The 23,834-nt window shown below is 35.7% G+C and overlaps 2 protein-coding genes across 11 annotated transcripts in view; both read left to right on the plus strand.

Moving 5' to 3' along the window:
* The first annotated feature begins 552 nt into the window (after positions 1-552).
* On the plus strand, positions 553-5,782 carry nccrp1 (P1, F-box associated domain containing). Its single transcript, XM_067407768.1, has 6 exons — positions 553-810; positions 3,139-3,225; positions 3,448-3,544; positions 4,793-4,888; positions 5,292-5,430; positions 5,518-5,782. The coding sequence occupies exons 1-6, from the start codon at positions 666-668 to the stop codon at positions 5,653-5,655; spliced, it is 702 nt and encodes a 233-aa protein (XP_067263869.1). The 5' UTR covers positions 553-665; the 3' UTR covers positions 5,656-5,782.
* Positions 5,783-7,216: 1,434 nt separating this feature from the next.
* Positions 7,217-23,834, plus strand: part of slc8a2a (solute carrier family 8 member 2a) — a 29,740-nt gene continuing 13,122 nt past the window's right edge. For 4 of the 10 annotated variants that reach the window (XM_067407754.1, XM_067407755.1, XM_067407761.1 and 1 more), the window contains exons 1-4: positions 19,637-20,625; positions 20,799-21,128; positions 22,925-23,062; positions 23,602-23,829. In XM_067407754.1, coding sequence (XP_067263855.1) covers positions 20,584-20,625; positions 20,799-21,128; positions 22,925-23,062; positions 23,602-23,829 — 738 coding nt within the window. In that variant the 5' untranslated portion in view covers positions 19,637-20,583. Of the gene's footprint in view, positions 7,300-8,122; positions 12,968-19,636; positions 20,626-20,798; positions 21,129-22,924; positions 23,063-23,155; positions 23,275-23,601; positions 23,830-23,834 lie in introns of those variants that run through there. The other 6 variants (XM_067407759.1, XM_067407757.1, XM_067407753.1 and 3 more) reach the window with 6 other exon arrangements.

The raw sequence follows: 23,834 nt of genomic DNA on the forward strand, positions 1-23,834 counted from the left end.
CAGCTCTGAGTGTAACAAACAAAATACATTATTTTAACAAATAAAATCTTTATTTTAATTTGAAATGTTTACTATATTTAATATAGATTTGTAGCATAATCATTTTCAACTATTTATGATTATTATCCAGAGTTTATTCATGTGCATTTCCAAGCCACTGTTACATTTATTTGAAAGATTTACTGATGGATTTGGCAAGGCAAGGCAACCCTGAACCCTGCCTGTTCAGGACTGAACTTTAAATCTTTGCTGACATGATAAAGCTCTTGATGTTGTCTTTATGGGTGTGGTATAAGTTAGTTCACCTGTGTGCTGATCATTAATTATATATTCTATCTTGCCCCAGCCTGTTCGTTTTTGTGTAAAACAAGGCCATCAGTAATGAAATGTTTAAAATAGGCTACTCTTGACATTTGTCAATGTCTATGCTTGTGTATATTGGTAAAACTGATCAAGTATCTTGGCACCATTCATGAATCATGTTGTGTAACAGTGGTCTGTCGGTCCGTATCCGCATTGTGACTCACAGTTGCACACTCGTTATTGAGTAAAGTGCAGTAAAGTGCAGTAGGCAATCTTGCACAAGACTCTTCTGAGCCAGTTTTCTGGGTGGAGCAGACCATAATAAAGCGCTTCCTCGTCGACTGCGAGGGAAACAGTCTGAAATGGCGGCGGACTGGAAAAAGAAGTGTGATTCGCAGTGGCAGCTGGGGGCTCACGGCGTCCCCATGCCTGACAGCGTGGACTGGAAATCGGTGTACGAAAAGAAGCCGTTTGGGCGCAACTTACTGCAGAACCCCTCGCCTTACGGTAATGACGTCACACAGACGGATAAAGCTAGTGCTGCTAACGTTAGTTCGCAGTGTTTGTTTGTTCTTGGCAATAAAAATAGCAGTGTGTAATTTGATGAAATCTGTACTATTGAACTTTGTTGTAACTTTCTAACACTGTTACGTTGAGATAGAGTAGAGGGGACCGGTGATGTGGTTGTTACACCGTTACTTTAACTATTGAGAAATTAGGCACAGCGGTGAATCATGCCTGAACAACACCCTACTAGTGTGACCATAGAAACTGTACTGTTGCTGTGTCCCATTGCGCAGGCTGCCCCTGCGTAGGTCGCGTTTATCGGCAGCACATTGAAACTGCAACATTTCAGAAAAGTGACCATTACATTCCAAAGTAAAGAAATTATAGTAATTTACGCCTCACGAGGAATAATAGCTGTCAATTTTATAATGGTTACTTTTCTAAAACGAAACATCCTCGAAGACGTATGTGATTTATTTTAATAGTGTTGCTAGGCTATTGTTAATTAAAAACAGTGATTTTATGTATGCATGGACTACAATTAAATTGATCTATTCATGAAAAAAAAAATCACAGGGCTAGTTGGTAAAGTGGTAGGATATTATCTTCATAGTATCAAAGTCATGTTTCATGAATAAGGTAAATTCTAATTAATTCTGGGGATGGTTGATAATACCTATACGTAAGAGAGAAAGAAGCTACTTTCAAAATACTGAGTCTGTGCAATGATGAAAATTTGCAGCAAAATGTACCACCATTCAAAAGTTGCCTTTAAATTGAATGGATATTTATATTAACTTACATGGATAATTTACATATAAGCATAATCATGCAAATCATTTTAAACTCAACTTATGGAGTCAAATTAATGCCTTAAAGTTTTGCACAAAAATAAAGTTTTGTAAAACACAAAAAAGAATTGAGCTATAAAAAAATGTTTTGCAAACAAAAATAAAGAATTGCAAAGGAAAATAAAATATTGAGTGGAAAAAAAATAAGTTTTGCAAACAAAAATAATAAATTGCAAAATAAAATAAAGTAGTGCAAAAATAAAAAATATAATCAATTACAAAAATCAATGACAGCTGTAATCCTATTTTATCTTTGCCACATATTTTTCATGCTCAAACCTACTAAATCATTTGCAACGCTCATTTTATTCTGCATTTCAGTCAAGCGTGCGTTCACGATACCGGTTTTCTTTTGCGCTGCACTGTTCTGTGCGGATCTCTTTATGGCACTGGTTTGACGTGGGGGTGGAGTCAAGAAACGGGGGCACGCCCCCGCGAAACACGTCATCGGCAGGAGACGCAGATCGCAACAGAACAGGGCAGCGTTTCCCAAAAGCATTATAAGCTTTTGGAAACCAATGGAGCTACGATCAACTTAGGCTTACGATGCTTTTGGGAAACGCTACCCAGATCAGATCAAGCATAGAGACAGAGCGCATTTATTATAATCTGAAAACCACGCCCACCGGGGGACAAACAATCCAACCGTCTCCATTGACTTTGTATTGCGTGAGGCTGCCTTCTTGTCTTTTCTGACTCATTACAATAAACAGAACAATGCCTAAAAGCTGCTGTGTGACAAGGTGTACAGCTAACAAGCTAAAAAAAAACAGAAATACGTTTTTATAAGCAGTCGACCCCAAAAAACGAATGTTTAAGGACACAAAAGTGGATACAGGCAGTGAGACAGAGCGCAACGGGTCATATTACTATAAGAAATGCATTGGAGGGGGTCGTAATCGGTGACAGCATATGCTAAACAAACCAACAAAAACAAACCATGCATTATTTTTCACCATGTCAAAGAATTATTTCACCTGTCGCCGATTACGTTCCCTTCCAATGTATTTCGCGGGGGCGTGCCCCCGTTTCTTGACTCCACCCCCACGTCAAACCAGTGCCATAAAGAGATCCGCACAGAACAGTGCAGCGCAAAAGAAAACCGGTATCGTGAGCGCACGCTTGACTGAAACGCAGAATAAAATGAGCGTTACAAATGATTTTGTAGGTTTGAGCATGAAAAATATGTGGCAAAGATAAAATAGGATTACAGCTGTCATTGATTTTTGTAATTGATTATATTTTTATTTTTGCACTACTTTATTTTATTTTGCAATTTATTATTTTTGTTTGCAAAACTTATTTTTTTTCCGCTCAATATTTTATTTTCCTTTGCAATTCTTTATTTTTGTTTGCAAAACATTTTTTTATAGCTCAATTCTTTTTTGTGTTTTGCAAAACTTTATTTTTGTGCAAAACTTTAAGGCATTAATTTGACTCCATATTCAACTTTTTTTTTTTCTTGCTCAACAACTAGGTATAAACCACTCTGTGCCACCACCTGAACCCCATCGATCGGAAATACCACCCCCTCCAGACCAGCCACCTCAGTTAGAGCCCAATGGTGAGTTAGCAATCGACACAAGTGGAAGTGTTTGCTTCCTAAAAAGCTCACCACTGCTGAATATTACATTCACTACAATGTAAAATTATATTATATCTGACATTTGACAAGAACATGAATTGTTAAATTGGTTGAACTTTACACCCAAAATATTTGCCATATCTTTGGTTGCATAAAAAAGATGATTGAAAATTGAATCTTATACCTGGATGTTAATTGCAGGTAATTTTTCTGGCTGGAAAACTAGTACAGAAGTTTTGCCATATGACACTAGTGGAATTCCCCCCGGGGTTGTGGTCTGCCAGCTGCCTCAGCACAGGTGAAACCCAGTTTTGTGAAAAAAAAAATGATCTTTGTCCCAAAAATTTATCAAAACATTGGTCATGTTCCAGTACAATAGAGGTAATTGTATTTAGTCACTTGCCATTTAGCAAAAACTTTCAAGAAAAAAAAAAATTAATAAACTATATAGAATTTAACAGATTGTTTAAAGGAACACTCCACTTTTTTTGAAAATAGGCTCATTTTCCAACTCCCCTAGAGTTAAAAAGTTGAGTTTTACCATTTTCGAATCCATTCAGCCGATCTCCGGTTCTGGCGGTACCACTTTTAGCATAGCTTAGCATAGTTCATTGAATCTGATTAGACCGTTAGCATCGTGCTTAAAAATGACCAAAGAGTTTTGATATTTTTCCTATTTAAAACTTGACTCTTCTGTAGTTACATCGTGTACTAAGACCGGCGGAAAATGAAAAGTTGTGATTTTCTAGGCTGATATGGCTAGAAACTATACTCTCATTCTGGCGTTATAATCAAGGAACTTTGCTGCCGTTCCATGGCTGCAGCAGTGCAATGATATTACGCAGCACCCGTGAGCCCCTGCTTGCACAGGGAACGTGCCTTGCAACCATGGAGACGTTTGTGAGAGACGCTGCGTAATAACATTGCACTGCTGCAGCCATGATACGGCAGCAAAGTTCCTTGATTATTACGTTGGAACGAGAGTATAGTTCCTAGCCATATCAGCCTAGAAAATCACAACTTTTTATTTTCCGTCGGTCTTAGTACACGATGTAACTACAGAAGAGTCAAGTTTTAAATAGGAAAAATATCAAAACTCTTTGGTCATTTTTAAGCACGATGCTAACGGTCTAATCAGATTCAATGAACTATGCTAAGCTATGCTAAAAGTGGTACCGCCAGAACCGGAGATCGGCTGAATGGATTCGAAAATGGTAAAACTCAACTGTTTAACTCTAGGGGAGTTGGAAAATGAGCCTATTTTCAAAAAAAGTGGAGTGTTCCTTTAACTTTCTTTTTTGTAGCCATTTAAATGCAGGAGGACCCCCGGATTACAATACATAACAATCAATAATCAATATGTGTTTGCTATATATGTGTATGTATATATTATATATATATATATATATATAATATATATATATTATATATATATGGCTTTGTATTTGAATCAGATATGAGCGAGACCTTGGCTTGGTCAGTTCTTCAGGGTGAGCAGAAGGTCATATATTCTGTCTGATATAGCCTTTGTGCATCTTTACCTCAGGTGGTTTTCTCTGGAGCAGCAGGTTGACCTGAAGGCAGAGGGTCTTTGGGACCAACTGCTGGACGAGTTTCAGCCTGAGATAGTCATTGAGGACTGGTGAGTTGTGAAATACTCATAAAACTAAGTATTTGCATTTTTTTCCACAACTGTTATTGCAAACTGAGCTGCAAAGAAGAGTCAAAGATTAAACTAGATATCAGTTAAAAGCTGTTTTAACAAAGCAAGCTAGCTTTTATGCAGTCTATCCCTGTCCACACATTCAAATGGTTTACAGCTAAAGAAAAGGGGACAAAAGGCACAAAGGAATCTGAATTAATTTCTGAGATATCTGAACAATTTAATCTGTAACATAATTATATTTTGTATTTTAGAAGCACTGTTTGAGGTTACATCATGTCTGTGGTGGTCAAAGTGCTTTAGACATTGTCATTTCAGACAAAGTGGCAGCTTTAATATGCCCTTTCACTTGCAATGTCTGGGTGTTTCCCTTCATGTGTAGGTATGAGGAAAGCCAGCTTGATAAATCTATCTATCAGCTCGATGTCAAGCTTTTGGGTGCCGATGCTAAGACGGTCATTAAGCAGCATGCATATAACCCTGAAGAGAACCTGGAGAACTACTCACACACTTGGAAAAAGGTAGCACACACATGTGTATATATTCATATATTTATATTCATAAATAATTTATATACATGTGTCCGCATAACGTGTTTATGTGTATAGGTCTCCCATGTATTCTCCAAGTATGGACCAGGGGTGAGGTACATTCACTTCCTCCACAAGCTGAAGAACCAGTTCATGGTTGAATTCTTTGATACCAAAGTCACAGAGAGCTCGATTATTATCAAGACCAGCAAATAAACTGGTAGGATGCATAGTTGATGTAGACTAGAACAAAGAACTATCGACTCAAATGCTATATAAATTGACTGCACTTTTATAAGATGTATCTAGCAGCATAATGATGTAATAAAACATTCCTCATTCATTTTGTGACACTGTTTCTTTTATGTATTCACAATAGGAATATAAGGGCTATTATATTTTAGTATTTCAGGCCAGCAGATGGCGCTCACTCATTGTGAAAATGATCTGTACATAAATGACCAGGTAAAAGCAATTTCTATGAAAATACCATAGTTGCTACAGTTATTTTTACTTCTGTAAAATTGTAAATTAATATATACTCAGCTCTTTAACTTAGAATCTTGTATTTCTGTTTTTGATGACAGTGGTGACTGTATTTATTTTTAGGGACAGTAGAAACTGGTAATTTATTGTAAGGGGAGTTAACAAACAACATGTAACTATTTAATACATACAAAAATATTAATATCTAGATTAAGATGTAACTTGTATAATAACTTTTAACATTTTTAACTCTTTTGCATGAAACAGTTACTGTAAGAATAGAAATCCCTTTTAAGGTTTTAACCCTCTATGGGACTAATTATGAAATCACAGCTATAAAAAAAATAAATGACTTTATATTTTACATATAATTAAGGCTAAAATCATTTTCCATGATTAGATTACTTCATCTGACCTTTTTTTTTTTTTTTTTTTTTTTTAAGTATTTTCTGATGCACTGCCATCATTATCACTACTTTCTGGAAAAGGTACAGCTTTTCCTCTCTGTCTTCTAAAAAAACTTACCAACATCAACCTAAATCATAGGCAAAAATGCTATTATGAACAATAGTGCCAGCTACACATAAAATATGTATCCCCTAAAAGAGCCTTTTTGTCATTTTATGCATAAAGAACAGGGTCAGTGTTTTTTTGTTTTTATTTTTTTGGTCTTTGAGTTACAAAATGTGCAAAAACGTTAGAAAACACAATTGGATGTACAATGATATTTTTTAAAAATGTAATTTATTTGTATTTTCTAGTCTAAAATGAACTCACTATGGTGCTTTAACAGCATGTGTCTAAGGTCTCCTTCACTTCCTTGTTGCCAAAAATGTCAAGCACGTGGCACAGATTTTAATATTATTGGCTGAAGGAGATGTACAATTAGTCTATATATACATTATATATTAATTATATATATATATATATATATATATATATAATCACTATAAATAATATATATACAGTACAGTCCAAAAGTTTGGAACCACTAAGATTTTTAATGTTTTTAAAATAAGTTTCGTCTGCTCACCAAGGCTACATTTATTTAATTAAAAATACAGTAAAAACAGTAATATTGTGAAATATTATTACAGTTTAAAATAACTGTGTACTATTTAAATATATTTGACAAAGTAATTTATTCCTGTGATGCAAAGCTGAATTTTCAGCATCGTTACTCCAGTCTTCAGTGTCACATGATCCTTCAGAAATCATTCTAATATGCTGATTTGCTGCTCAATAAACAGTTGTGTACTTTTTTTTTTTTTTCTTTTTTCAGGATTCCTTGATGAATATAAAGTTCAAAAGAACAGCATTTATCTGAAATACAAAGCTTCTGTAGCATTATACACTACTGTTCAAAAGTTTGGGGTCAGTAAGAATTTTTATTTTTATTTTTTTGAAAAGAAATTAAAGAAATTAATACTTTTATTCAGCAAGGATGCATTAAATCAATCAAAAGTGGCAGTAAAGACATTTATAATGTTACAAGAGACACTGTTCTTTTGAACTTTCATTCATCAAATAATCCTGAAAAAAAATATTGTACACAAATATTTTGTACAATTACACATTAAATGTTTCTTGAGCAGCAGATCAGCATATTAGAATGATTTCTGAAGGATCATGTGACACTGAAGACTGGAGTTATGATGCTGAAAATTCAGCTTTGATCACAGGAATAAATTACTTTGTGAAACATATTCAAATAGAAAACAGTTATTTTAAACTGTAATAATATTTCACAATATTACTGTTTTTACTGTATTTTTAATTAAATAAATGTAGCCTTGGTGAGCAGACGAAACTTCTTTTAAAAACATTCAAAATCTTAGTGGTTCCAAACTTTTGGACTGTACTGTATATATATATATATATATATATATATATATATATATATATATATATATATATATATATATATTATATAATAAAAAAAATATATAATATATAATATATTTTATAATATATATATATATATAAAATATATTATATATTATATATTTTTTTTTTATTATATAATATATATATATATATATATATATATATATATATAATATAATATAATATAATATAATAAAATATATATATATAATTTTTATTTTAAATGCATTTTTTGTGCGTCATTTATAAATGACGATGCTCCATAGAGGGATTGGATTTAGGTGATACCCTCTGGCTTGTGTATATAAAGGCCAGTGTTCAGGTATTTTGAGGGCGACACGCTTTGGCGCACCAATCAGAGCGTCGCGTTGAGCTGTTGAGCAGTCTATCGCGTGCTGTGCGCGTGGAGGATGCGCGCTTGTTTGGGATGCTGGCATACTTCAGGACCGAAACATACACCACGAAAACTAATGGCGCAATTCTCCTGAGCAGTCGAAAAGCATCCTCTACTGCCTCCGGTCATGTCCGTCCCAGCCACCCCAGGTTTGCCATAGATATTAAGGTAAGTTCTGTTGAATACCTTTAATAAACCACACTCACTTGGCTTAATAGTAAGCCTACTTTATTGCTGGTGTTCAGACACACACATTGGTTTACTAATTGCCACTACTAATTGCTACTACTTTTGACAGCTTCTTTGTTTAAAAGTAAATAAACTTATTTATTTGCTAGTGTTTAGGTGTCTTTTATACCGTTAAGTTACCTCACAGTCGCACCTGTTAGCAGTCGCACGAGTCTCAGTCTGTGGCTGTTTTACACAAGTTATTAATGAGCCGCTCAACCTTGGGTCTGCTTTTGTATTATTTAGGAGTTGATGAAAGCTAAAAACGAGAGTCGTTTTCACCCAACACAGGAAAAAGATGGGCAGTTGTTACCTTGGAAGAGTTTCTTTTGGCACTGACCCTTAAAATTACTATTGTTGTTATAGTAGTTTGATTCATTCATGTTAAGTCATATTAAATCCAGTTTATTTAGATGTTACCACATTTTAGGTTACGTGAAAACATGCAGTGGGTATTTCGAGCAGCCCCCCTATTGGTACTCTTCAAACACAGGGATGGCCTGAGATACCCCCACTCAGCTCTCACATTCACTGCTTGCCTTTTAATCTATTAAAAATTCACAGATGGAAAACATGGATAGATTGAAGTATCTTTTTTTAATTCACTCTTGATTGTGTATTTAATACCGAGTATATGTGATCTAACAATAAACTTAATGCAACTGAAAATAAAAAGTCCTCTCGGCTAGTGGATCATCTGTGTCACTGTTAAAGCAGTCTGTTAAAAATTTCTGCAGCAGAGTAATACTTAAAGTCTTGGATTACATGAAAGTCACGATTGTCTGCTGGAAGTCTGTGTGCGGTCAAAGTGGAACTGATTAAACGGTAACCTGTCTAGCTCAGAAAAGGTGTTGTCTTTCGAAATGGAAAAAAGAAACAGAATATTTAGTTACAATCCTTGGTGCGGTCAGTCAGTAACATGGGTAAACGTGACTGCAAGTAGATTGCACACATGAGTGTGTCGTGGTGAAGATGATGATGAAGTGATTCTGTCCTGAAGACTCTCTTTAATGAGAAAGTGTGGTTTCAGGTCAATACTGGAGAAAGTAGTTCCATTATTTCAATCATTTATCCTTTCATTCTAGTTACTTTAACGTTCTCTAGTCCTAGAATCTGCATTCCCAACTGACTGCTCTGACTTCCATTTTCTTGTTTTGTTTCTGAGAAAATCCTACAGAGCACTCACATGGAAATACAAGCAAAGCAGACACTATTCAATAGCAACATCTCCCACATGGTCACATGTATGTACACACACTCACATGTTAGTGGTTAACCTCCCTCGGATGAAGGGGCACCTTTAAACGGTAAAGTATCCCTGAAGTTTTGTAACAGTCAGAAACATGAGACTCGGTATGTGTCCTGTATGACAGACCATTTTTACATCAGCACACTGTAGACAAACTCAGTGTGTTACTGAGTCAAAGATGTGCGTACATTAGCATTCAAAAGTAGCACAACTGATTTCAACATTGATCATAATAAGAAACATTTCTTGAGCATCATATTAGAATGATTTCTGAAGGATCATGTGACACTGAACACTGGAGTAATAATGCTGAATGCTTACATTTTGAAATATTTTCAAATAGAAAACAGTTATTTTAAATTGTAATAATATTTCACAATATTAGTGTATTTACTGTATTTTTGATCAAATAAATGAAGTTGTGGTGAGCATAAGAGACTTTCAAAAATGTATCAACCCCAAAATTTTGAACAGTTGAGACTTGAGACTGATGATGACAAAACGTAATATCTCTATCCACCCTTTCCTTCTAAAAAAGTAAACCAACAACACTTTATTAAAATGTATTTATAAGCACTTTATTTTAAACTAATGCATTTTGGTGCACAGGTATTCATCAGAGTTAGAAGAAATAATGAAATCCTTTAAATTCAAACTAAAAACAACTTATCTTTAATAAACCTTTAAGAACAGAATTGTCAGTTTTTTCTTTTCTAGCAGATGGTTTTTACCTTTTTGGTCAATGTAAAGGATTTCTTTTCACTCACTCCCTGATGAAAACTTGTGTGCCAAAACACCTCAGTTTTGTGATTAATAAATTCATTTTGAAAAAAGTGTTGCTGGTTTACCTTATATATGGTTTGGTACTTACAAGCACCTTGTTTGATAGTGAAGTTGCAACAGAATAACTACTTGGAGATTTCACAAAACCATTCCAACCCATTTTCTGTCTTGCCTGTTTCCACTCACATGTAGGCTTGTCGCAATAATCAATATATCTACTTATCGTGCAATATACGTACATGACCTCAATAATTTTTAGTGACGCAATATATCGCTTATTTTGTTTACATGATAATGAATCTCAGCAACATTTTGCCAATCATGCTGTCATCTGCAGTTCCTACACAGAGCAGTCATCGACAGGTGAAAAAAAGCGTTATTTGAGGCGTTATACGGTTTTCCTGACAACTACAGACATTTTGGAACAACAAGTCCAAATGCTCTCGATTTCAATGCCGCAATTGTTCATACGGACATGTCGGAGATGTATCTGACTGCTAAAATCTCCATAGTGCTTTTTTTTTTTTAACTTTACTTTTAAATATTTACCATTTATTTGTTTTTTATTTAGGATATTACATTTTTTGATCTAAAGAATGATCTAAAATACTTGTCAAGTGTGTAGGCCTACTTGCATTAATATATTATGATTATATATTCAATGGCATAAAATGGTCTTAAAATGACAATAATATTGTTTATCGCAATTATTTCTGGAACAACCAAAAGTAGTTATCGTGACAGGCCTACTCACATGAACACACACTACTTATTTCTCCCTGTTCAGGGCTGTAAAGTAGGATGTGGTTTGTTGTGAGCACGCAGCCAGACAGGTGTGTTTTCTGCTCTTTGGACAGGTAATGCAGTGTTTGCATTGCCTTGCAGAATGTGATACTCTGGGAGTGAGGTACGACTGAAATTGAGCTCTAGAGAGTTCATCTGCACTGGAGGAAATATGGACAGAAGGGATGAAATGTTGTGAATAAATGAGACTATTTGGTGGTTCGGCTCGCATAATACACTCAAATACATAATAAATGCATGTGAAAAATATGGCATTTTGTGATGGAATGTGTGTTTGCACTGTGATTCACTTTGTTTGTTATTGTGGAGGTGAGTGAGTGTGTGAAGGATACTTTACTCTAATGCAGAATTATGCTCCTCCTGTAGAAATGGTTGTCAGAAAGAGTATTTAATGATGATTACATTTCAGAAATCTATCTGTAAGTGTAAACGCTATCACCTGATTTTTTTTATTTTTTATTATTGCTTATATGTATTTTAAGATATTGAACGTCAACAACTTAAAGAGATGCCGATGGATTATGGCAAAGATTTAACCCTTAAAGAGCACTTTCCTTTCACTCCGCATATTGTAATGATTTGCTGTGCGTGATGACAGAGTTGTGAAAAAAAAGTTTTAATGCTCCTTTGAAATTTATAGTTACACAAACTCTGTTATATAACACCCAATAATTCATATCTGTTGATTATAACTCTCTGAGCTCTTTCTGAATCTAACTGGCACCCAAGTACTCTGCCCATTATCAATATGATATATATCAATCAACAGGATTGTTTATCCATCTTTTATACTGTACACTAATGGTGAGATGCCTAAATTTACTTGTAGCATATAAACTACTAAACTAATTGTAGTTTTTTAGTGCATTTTAATCGTCATTTTTAACAAAGTAGTATAGATTTATAAGACTTATAATGTTGGCCAGAATTTAAGCATCTTTTGTTTTGTAATGTAAGCCCTGCAATATTGAAATCAAATGTCAAACAATAACCAACAAAAATTCACTTGCAAAAGCACTTAATTATAATTATGCTGCTCATTGTTTAATAAAGTTCTTAGTGATAGATTGTTTTTCAAAAATACAGTTAAAACGGTAATATTATGATGTATTACTAAAATTTAAAATAACTTCTATTTTAATATATACCGTTACTTCCGTCTTTAGTGTCACATGATCATTCAGAAATCATTATATGCTAATTTGTTGATTAATAAGTTGATTAATAAGATACTTTTTTTTATTAATGGAAAGTTCAAATTAACAGCATTTATTTGAAATAGTTTTTTGTAACCCCCAAAAAATATATATGTAAATGTCCTTACTGACACTTTTAATGCATACATGTTTTATAAAAGTATTCATTTTCAAACTTCAGACTTTGGTAGTGTATCTGTACTGTACATTTCATCATTCTATATTTCTGTTGTATTAATATGTATGTGACATGCAGGTTGTTGTTTACTAAATTTAAATCTTTGATGTGCTTCTACCACAGCTTCTTCCACAGACACACTCTTGACTTCCAGTTGCTCTCTTTCAGTGTGGGATGATAACGAAACTCTGCAGGTTCTGAGCTGAAGCTCTGCTGCTGCAGTCTTGCCATTGCTTTGGCTCTCACAAAGAGCTCTACCTGAATCTACCCTCCTGAGGTTACCTGAGTCCACCCACCTCAAAATACCACCCCATGAGGCACTAGTAAGTCATTTGAGATTGTTTTGACTTGAGCTGCATCAACTGCATTTACATATTCTGTATTTCTTTGAAGAATTTGGGAGGAAATCAAGGCGTCAGTCATCTTAGTAAAGTCAACAACACACCTATACTGGTGCACATGAATCTCAGCCTACAACCGTGTACACTGTTCACTAAAAAGTGTCATCCCACCACAAATATTTTGTGTTTGCAAGTTTATGTTCATATGTGTCAGACAGAAAAAATGTGATTTAGATGGCATTTGTCTGAGCATGAGTGTGTATCTGGTGTGTGTGCTGTGCTAAATATTGCATAACGGCAGTGTCGTGATGAGTGGCGGGTGAAGTTGAGACTGCGGATCCTTCTAGAGTAACGCTGGCCAGGATGAGGGGCCACCGTAACACACACCACAAGACCTGAGCTCTCAGCCTTCCTGCTGCAGTCTGATGAGTGTGTGTGTATGTATGTGTGTATGTCTCACACATACAGTCTGGTTTATTTGTCTCTCTATGTATGTGTGAGCAGGTATGTCTCTCTCACATATTCATGTTTGATGATCTGCTTCACCTGTTTTATGTCTGTCAGGTGATCCGCTGGTCTCTGTATGGTACGTCCTACTTATAGGGTAGCGTGTAACATGTAACATTCAAAACTGTAACAGGCTAATCACGTGGTTCCAGGTCAAATGATCACACTCAGTCTCCGATCCGAACACTTGATCTAAACCTGTCATTAGTTAACCACCTGATCTTAGATCGATCTGCAATAGGTTAATTATTTAATGCATGGATGGAGACCATGAAAGCAAGAGTAGAGTTTCTCAATCCAAACGCCCATGTTAGCGTCTCAGTCACTTGCACCGTCTGTGTGCATGTGTCCTGGTGAGTGTGTGCACGTGACTGTGTGTGTTTGTGTCATTCATTTAAACAATGCACTTATTGAGAACATACATGTTTTTTCAGTGTACTTAAATTATCTATAAACTCTATATTTATAAATATTTATAATATTTAAAATAATATTTAAAACTATTAAATTAATTTCTATGGTTACATCTGTAAAAGGCTTTATACTGAACCAAACAGGAAAAAAGATCTCATTGCATCTGCTTGTCAGCATGGACTTTTAAGATAATCATCTAACCTAGCTAGGCCTTTTATTGTTGGCATTTTTAAATATCCAATTGTTAGTGAGAAGAAGAAAAACAAAAAACTTTTAGATATCAATCTGATCCTGGACCACAACACCAGTCATAAGGATCTTTTTTTTTTTTTTAATTTTAGGAAATTATTAAATTACATAATCAGACAGCTGTATAAATAAGCTTTCCATTGATGTATGGTTTGTTAGGATAGGACAATATTTGACCGAGGTACATCTATTTGAAAATCTGGAGGTGCAAAAAAAATCAAAATATTGAGAAAATCGCCTTTAAAGTTGTCCAAATGAAGTCCTTAGCAACGCATATTACTTACAAATATATATATATATATATATATATATATATATATATATATATATATATATATATTTACTGTAGGAAATTTTCAAATGCCCATACAATCTATTGTTGGCTTATGGGAGCATATACAAAAGACCTAAACCGGAAGCGATGCAACCTTTTTTATAGGATACGGAAGTTTGTTGTGCATAACCCCCCCCCATTACAGTGTTGACCATTCTCTTAACCACCCTTAAACCTAACCATACCACTAAACCTGTCCCTAACCTTACCCAAATACCACTTCAATTGCAGCAAAAGTGTTTTGCAATGCAACATTAACATAAGTATTTTGTACCTTACATTTTGTATGCAATCACATAGTAAAGACATTTAATATAAAGTGTGACTATGTTGGTTGTAGTGTTTATAATGACAGTTAAAGATGACAATAAGATAATTAGGGTGTTGGTGAGTGTGTGTTCTGGTGAGTAGAGAGAGCAGAAGAGAGAGGGGGAAGGTACTGAGATTATTGTGTAATGATGCTGAAAGGAGATCTCTCTCTCTCTCTCTCTCTCTCTCTCTGTGTGTGTGTGTCTGGACAGCTGGAACACCGTGTGCTAGGACTCATTTTTAAAAGACTGACTTAAATGGTGTTTTGTTTGTGGGTTACACATGGACAGCTTCAAGTGAAGTTGATTGGCTACGGTTAAGTGCTATTGTGATTGATGGATGTTTTGAGAGAATTCTATGACTGAATAAAGGTTCAGTAATAACTAAACTCATTGGTTAAAACATTAGAATAGACTTGTACAGACAGACAGACAGACTTATACAATACATTTGAACCAAAATATCTCAGATATTACAGATATAAAAATTAACTTTGCATAAAATTATTTTTCATTTTTTTTTAGTTGTGTGTTTGGCTTTGTATTGTTTGTGTAAGTATTCATAAAGGAGAGTATTGCTGTTATTTTACATAGGTTGAGGCTATGGTGAGGTATGCGGTATGTCGTGCTTTCTGTGAGTATTTGTATATGTGGCTGCTTTACACAACTTCAGCTCAATTGTTCCACGTTGTCCATCCACTATTATGTTGTCTAGTGTGTGTGAGCGTGTGTAATCAGTATTGGATGGCAAATACGATAGAGCCTCCTAGAGAGAGAGAGAAGGTGTTAAAGCACACTCGTGCCTCTCATTCCACAGGGCAACAGTTTAGTATTTGTCAGTGTGCTTGCTGAGAATTTAAAATTAATTAATTTAATTTATATAAAAAAAAAATCAGACGGATGATGTAAAAAAATGTTGAAATCACTCAATTTTAAATGAAGTTAAATTAAATGGTTTATTTTACCTTAAAGTTTTGGGTCAAATAAGAGTAGTGTCATTATTTAATAAACTTTTCTTTTTTTAATTATCACATTATAATTAGTTGATTAAATAAATGTGTATTTTAGCAAATCAGCTAAATTGTCCATGTTTTTTTCCCTTTCACTTTTTACCTAACCATCCTCTTCATTTTCCTTTGTCACTCTCACGTTTCCTAGAACGGATCCTCTGCCGTTCTCCCTCTATCTCTCTCTCTGTCTCCCTCTGTCACTTTCTCTCTCTGGTGGTGGTAATCTTAACCACTAAAAGGTGCTAACTCCTATTAAGCTGTCAGAGCTCTGTGTGTAAACCAATCCGGCCAATCACTTATCAGCGGCACTGACAGACTGAAACAGTGTCATTGTAGTAATCTGAGACATTTCAGTTTCAGCACACACACACACCTCCACACATACATGCACACACATAACTGTATGAGAGTAACACATACTCACTTTTACACACATACACAAAAACAAACACACACTGTCACCCAACATCTACAATAACATACAAGAAACTTTCATACACGTACATATGAGTATGTGTGTGTTTTGTGTTGTAGGGCCAGGTGTGATGGGCAGGTTATTTTTGGAGAGTGGTGTAGAGTAACACAGCAAAGCTGATGTCCAGGTAACCATAGCGCAGTTTAGAAAGTGAAATATGAACGCACGGTTCAGTCCAGCAGGTCCCTCTCAATCTCTACCACACAGATGACGGTCAGAGGAAAATAAGAAGGAGAGAAATAAAGATTCAGATCTTTTGGTGCATGGCAGCATTCTATTGAAAAATCTTAAAATTAAAGTAAAATCTCTTGCACTAAAATATAATTGCATTTTTCACATTGCATAGTGTTCATGTTTCTACATTAAAATGTAGAATGTGTAATGTAATGTGTTCTAAGCGTTGGTGTCCATATGTCAAAAATGCACAGTTTTAAGATAATACAAATCAAGCAGTTAGCTAATATCATGTATTTAGGCAGAAGCAATTATCTTATTAAAGCAATTATGACAAGTTGTGATCATAATGATTACTGTATATAGAAAATTTGGCAGTGATTCAGAGTTGGCGTCATATGAAGTCCTCGCAGGGGTTGGCATCATATTTTCACAGGCTGGATCCAAACTGGAGTTGCCGTACTCTAGTTACTCTCTGGGTATCTGAGGTAGAGACAGAATAGCAAATGAAAAATAATTAGCATAGCTGCTGTTCATAACGTTTCAAGCAAAAGATAGTCATGTGCATTTCATCTGATATAACTAGATGGTACAAGGTTATGAGGTGCATTATGTGAATGCTTGGCTAAGATGTCTTTAATTTTAAGTGGGAGAGTGTGTCTGAGCCCTGAACATTTATCAGGAAGGCTGTACCAGAGTTTAGGAGCCAAATGTGAAAACGCTCTCCCTCCTTTAGTGGACTTAGATTTCCTAGGTACCAAAAGTCCTGAGTTTTATGACTTTAAAGAGCGTGATGGATTGTAGGACGATAGAAGATTGGTTAAATACACTGGAGCTAAACCATTTAGGGCTTTGTAATCGATACTGAATTTAATAGGTAACCAGTGTAGAGATTATAAAATCGGGGTTATATGATCATATTTTGTTGACCTGGTAAGAACTCTAGCAGCTGCATTTTGGACTAATTGTAGCTTCTTTATTGAGGATGCAGGACAACCACCTAGTAAAGCATTACAGTAATATAGTCTAGAGGTCATGAATGCATGAACTAGCTTTTCTGCATCAGAAACAGATAACATGTTCCATAACTTAGCAATGTTTCTGAGGTGGAAGAAGGCTGTTTTTTGTAACATGAATTCCGGTGTAATTTTGTATTCTATCCAAGAGTATGTCATGATCTGTAGTGTCAAACGCAGTACTAAGATCAAGTAAAACTAGTATTGAGATGCAGCCTTGGTCAGAAGCTAGAAGTAAGTAATTTGTAATTTAAACAAGCACAGTTTCTGTACTATGATGGGGCCTGAACCCTGGCTGAACGTTTTCATAGATTTTTCTTTTTTTCTTTTTTTGCATTAAGGAGCACAATTGAGCGGACACAAATTTTTCTAGTATTTTCGACATAAATGGAAGATTTGAAGTGGGTCTGTAATTTGCCAAATCATTTGGATCTAGTTGTGGTTTCTTAATAACTGCTAGCTTGAACAGTCATGGGACATGACCTAGAGATAGAGAGGATTTAATAATATTGAGAAGAGGCTCTTCTGCTACAGGTAACAACTCTTTCAGTAATTTAGTTAGTATTAGATCTGATAAACATGTTGTTGATTCAGATGCAATGATAATTTTATTTAACTCTTCCCGTCTTTAATTGTAAAGCACTGCAGTTGTTCTTGAGGGACAGTAATTGAGGCTGAATCATTAAATGCTGTCAAAGGTTGTACATTTTCAATTGTAATTCTGATTCTTTTTTAACTTTCTCAGTGAAGAAATTAATAAAGTCATTACTACTAAACTATGATGGAATATTCAATTCAGGTGACGTCTGTTTATTTGTTAATCAAGTCACTTGCAGAGATGCTCGGCCCTGGCAGCTTTTAAAGCCTTTTTATAGCAGGACATGCTGTCTTTCCATGAGATTCTAAAGACCTCTAAATGAGTTTATATTTGTATTATATTATAATTGTATTATACACCATTAATAAATTTAGGGTTGGTAAGATTTTTAATACATTTTCTTATCCTCACCAAGGCTGCGTGTATTTTACATTTTTTTAATGTAATTTAACAAGTTTGTTTGCCCATATAATCTTAAAGGTATTATGTTTAGCTAGTTTGGCTTGCTGTCCACTGATGAGGGGCTCGATGAAGCAGCTTCAACTCGAGCTCTGATATACCCCCACAGTGAAAAAATATAGTATATGATTACATAGGACAAGGTACCTGAGATGAAGGTGGAGTTTGGGGAGGTGGAGGGATGCTGGAACAGCTGAGACTTAAGAGAGGTAAGCAGCTGCTTAAATACTTTGGCTGTTGATTGGAAGATTAGATGGGCTCTCTCCTCCCTAAATTACGTTTAGGAACTTCACTTATTCCTATGATGGCAAACTAAATTTTCAGCATCATTGCTCCAGTCTTCAGTGTCACGTGAACCTTTAGAAATCATTCTAATATGCTGATTTGCAGCTCAAGAAACATTTTCTTATTATTAAAGGGTTAGTTCACCCAAAATGAAAATTGTCATTAATTACTCATCCTCATGTCGTTCCACACCCGTAAGACCTTTGTTCATCTTTGGAACACAAATTAAGATATCCTCCATTGACAGCAAGATAATTAACACTTTCAGATGCCCAGAAAGGTACTAAAAACATATTTAAAACAACCTTCAACCTTAATGTTGCTTTTTTGTGCGTCGAAAAAAAAAAAACTTTATTCAACAATATCTAGTGAAACTACTTCATGCTTCAGCGTGTATAAAAATGCCAAAGTCACATGATTTCAGTAAATAAGGCTTCGTTACGTCATAAGTGTTTTGACAAGTTTCGAAATTTCAATGGTACATGTGACTTTGGTGGTTTCATACATGCTCCAAATCACTGATTCAAAACAAGATTCATAAAGCTTCAAAAAGTATTCTCAATCTTAAGATTGAATCACTGTAGTCACATGAACTGTTTAAAATATGTTTTTAGTACCTTTCTGGGCATCTGAAAGAGTTAATTATCTTGCTGTCAATGCAGGCCTCACTGAACCATCGGATTTGATCAAAAATATCTTAATTTGTGTTCTGAAGATGAACAAAGGTCTTAGAGGTGTGGGACAACACGAGGGTGAGTAAATGATAGAATTTAAATTTTTGGGTGAACTAACCCTTTAATGTTGCAATACTTTGTGCTGCTAAAGATTTTTATGATTTTTTTTTTTTTTTAGGATTCTTTGATAAATAGAAAGCTCAAAAGAACAGCGTTTATTTGAAATAGAAATCTTTGTAACATTATAAATGTCCTTACTACCACTTTTGAGCAATTGAATGTGAATAAAAGTATTATTTAAAAAAAAATAATAAATCGTACTGACCGGAAACTTTTGAACAGTAGTACATTTATCTTCATCTTTGTATGTTACTGTCGGTCTCTGTTTCTCTGCCTGTATTTAAAGGGTTAGTTCACCCAAAAAAATGAAAATTCTGTTATTAATTATCCTCATGTCATTCCACACCCGTAAGACCTTCTTTCGAAATTAAGATATTTTTGATGAAACTCGTGAGCTTTCTGACTCCTCTATAGACAGCAACAACCACTGTCAAGGTCCAGAAAGGTACTAAAGACATCATTAAAATAGTCCACGTGACTACAGTGGTTTAACCTTAATTTTATGAAGTGTTGAGAATATTTTTTGCTTACCATTTTGAATATCAGTTATTGATAACTTTCTTCATTTCAAGCAGATCATGTTTATGAAAATATTCACATTTTGGAATGCTCAGGTAGGATAACATAACATTAGACCAGCCTTTTGTCTGTGCTGTCTTGACTTACTTGCTCTCTTTCATCACTTTCAGTTTAATTCTTGTACACTGACTCAATTTCTTTAAACTGAACATCCAATTAGAGTTCCCACTCTCACCGACGGCCCCAATGCCAATTCAACATGCTGAATTGGGCAAACTGCTGCCAACGTGAGCCCAACGTGTGGAACACACAGCAAAAACTATCCCGACAGACCTTTGCTGATGGCCTGATGTCGGCTTGGTGTGTCCCAGTCTTAAGTCTCATGGATCCATTAAGTTGGACTGCCTGTGACCAGTGTGGGCCAGGCATGATTAATGAACCATTATTAAGACTGAGATGGCCTCACACACACTCACTCACATTGTTCTTCACATGCATGTATGTGCCTCATTCATAAAACACAAGCAGAATTTCTGTGTAAATCATTTGTAAAACCATTCTTATGACCGTTCCATTATATAACAAAAATATGTATCATGATTGATTGATCATGCTTTGTATGAATAATCCCCACTGTCTTTTTCTCTCCCTGTCAATCTCCCAACCTCAAGAGGAAGCTTTTCTTTTCGCCATATCCTGTCATGGCTCCTCCTCTACTCCTCCACCTTTTCCTCCTTCTCCTCTTCTCTCCACAGGTGTGTTTGGGCGGCAGTGCTCGAGGGAACAGCAGCAGTAGTACAGATGCCCCCAAGAAACCTTGTTCTGATAAAGTCACATGTCAACCAGGGATTCTACTTCCTGTGTGGCTTCCACATGATCCCCCACTGGCAATGCAGGCAATAAGAGCAGTGATCTATTTCACATGTCTTCTCTACATGTTCCTGGGTGTGTCTATCATTGCTGACCGTTTCATGGCTGCCATCGAGGTCATCACTTCACAGGTGTGACAGCCAAATGATAATCAAAAAAAAGTCCATTATTCAATAAATTATTCTCTCTCTCTCTCTCTCTCTCTCTCTCTCTCTCTCTCTCTCTCTCTCTCTCTCATATATACACATATATATATATACACACACTCACATGTTGGGTATGGGACGCCTGCCTTCTTTATGTGCACATGAAATTTAATGACATCACATTCTTAATCCGTAGGGTTTAATATCGAGTTGGCCCACCCTTTGCAGTTATAACAGCTTCAACTCTGCAGGGAAGGCTTTCCACAAGGTTTAGGAGCGTGTTTATGGGAATTTTTGACCATTCTTCTAGAAGCGCATTTGTGAGGTCAGGCACTGATTTTTTAAGGCCTGGCTCACAATCTCCACTCTAATTCATCCCAAAGGTGTTCTATCGGGTTGAGGTCAGGACTCTGTGCAGGCCAGTCAAGTTCCTGCACACCACACTCACTCATCCATGTATTTATGGACCTTGCTTTGTGCACTGGCCATCCCCAAACTGTTCCCAGAAAGTTGGGAGCATGAAATTGTCCAAAATGTCTTGGTATGCTGAAGCATTAAGAGTTCCTTTCACTGGAACTAAGGAGCCAAGCACAACCCCTGAAAAACAACCCCACACCATAATCCCCCCTCCACCAAACTTTACACTTGGCACAGTGCAGTCAGGCAAGTACCATTCTCCTGGCAACCGCCAAACCCAGACTTGTCCATCGGATTGCCAGTCAGAGAAGCGTGATTTGTCATTTCAGAGAACACGTCTCCACTGCTCTAGAGTCCAGTGGCGGTGAGCTTTACACCACTGCATCCGACGCTTTGCATTACACTTGGTGATGTAAGGTTTGGATGCAGCTGCTCGGCCATGGAAACCCATTTCATTAAGCTCTCTACGCACTGTTCTTGAGCTAATCTGAAGGACACACGAAGTTTGGAGGTCTGTAGCTATTGACTCTGCAGAAAGTTGGCGACTTCTGCGCACTGTGCACCTCAGCATGCGCTGACCCCGCTCTGTGATTTTACGTGGCCTACCACTTTGTGGCTGAGTTGCTGTTGTTCTCAATTGCTTCCAGTTTGTTATGATACCACTAATAGCAGTTGACCGTGGAATATTTAGTAGTGAGGAAATTTCACGAATGGACTTATTGCACAGGTGGCAACCTATCACAGTACCACGCATATATTCATTGAGCTCCTGAGAGCGACCCATTCTTTCACAAATGTTTGTAGAAGAAGTTTGCATGCCTCAGTGCTTGATTTTATACACCTGTGGCCATGGAGGGGTGTCCCAATACTTTTGGCAATATAGTGTAATATATATATATATATATATATATATATATATATATATATATATATATATATATATATATATATATATATATATATATATTATTATATATTATTATATATTATTATATAATTATATAATTTGATATTCTTTATTCCAATGTAGATATGTTGTCAGGGACATTAGTGAGCAGAACTGCTTTCTAGAAGAGGAAAAACTATGTGATTTAACAAATGGTTTAATCCTTACGGTTCTTGTTTGTGCCCATCTACTTCTAAATGGAAAGAGAAAATAGTCAGATAAGATGAAGTGCCTTTATTTATAAAGTATTTAACTCACTTGACTATCCACTAATTGGAATTCCTACATGGTTATTAAAAATAAATTATTTAAAATAATTACTATGTTTTAATATACTTTGTTGTTTTAAAAATGAAATAAGATTTTTGTCATACAGCCCACCCATATGAAGTTTTTGTAAACTTAATGTATCCTTTAGGAGAAGGAGGTGACTGTGACAGGTGCAAATGGAGAGAAGACAGTAATGACAGTAAGAATCTGGAATGAAACTGTCTCCAACCTCACACTCATGGCTTTGGGTTCATCAGCCCCTGAGATCCTACTGTCTGTAATAGAGGTGCGCACACAACTTCAAAACAAACCAGCAACTCACATTGCTCAGTAGTTTATCACAAGAAAGATGAAGGCCTAGCTTTTTTTTTCTTTTTTCAGTTTAATTATTAAAAGACTGACACATACACTCACCTCATAACTTTAAAGTGATGACTTCAGCCGCTATTCAACCATGGAAAGACATCATTTAACACAATGAAGTTTCACACTGGAATGGTCAGTTAAATTTTTCAGCTGCCAGACATGGCTCATTTTACTTCTCTAGAAATGATTCTGGAGAACTCAGAAATTATTCTCTAGAAATGACTAATTTTTATGAAAATTCAGTCTCTCCTAAAACCTGGAGAAATAAAGCAACCTGTAGGATATTACAAATCAGTGACATTCAACTGAAAAAAATTGTCTTCAAAAGTCCCTAAGTGAATTATTAACTCCTAAAATGTATTCATATGTCATAATTTAAAATGTATATATTAAATTGTGCATTAATAATTGCTTCGGAAACATGGTAGCTTTGTTTTCTGCTTTGTATGTGTGTAACAGGTGTGTGGACATGGTTTTGAGTCCGGAGAACTGGGTCCTGGCACTATAGTGGGCAGTGCTGCATTTAACATGTTCGTGATAATCGGAGTGTGTGTGTGGGTGATACCTGATGGAGAGGTGAGGAAGATTAAACACCTCAGAGTCTTCTTCATTACTGCATCCTGGAGCATCTTCGCCTACATCTGGCTCTACCTCATCCTGGCAGTCATAAGCCCTGGCATTGTAGAGGTGTG

This window comes from Chanodichthys erythropterus, chromosome 13, assembly GCF_024489055.1.
Source record: "Chanodichthys erythropterus isolate Z2021 chromosome 13, ASM2448905v1, whole genome shotgun sequence".
In the NCBI taxonomy this organism is placed as follows: Eukaryota; Metazoa; Chordata; class Actinopteri; order Cypriniformes; family Xenocyprididae; genus Chanodichthys; species Chanodichthys erythropterus.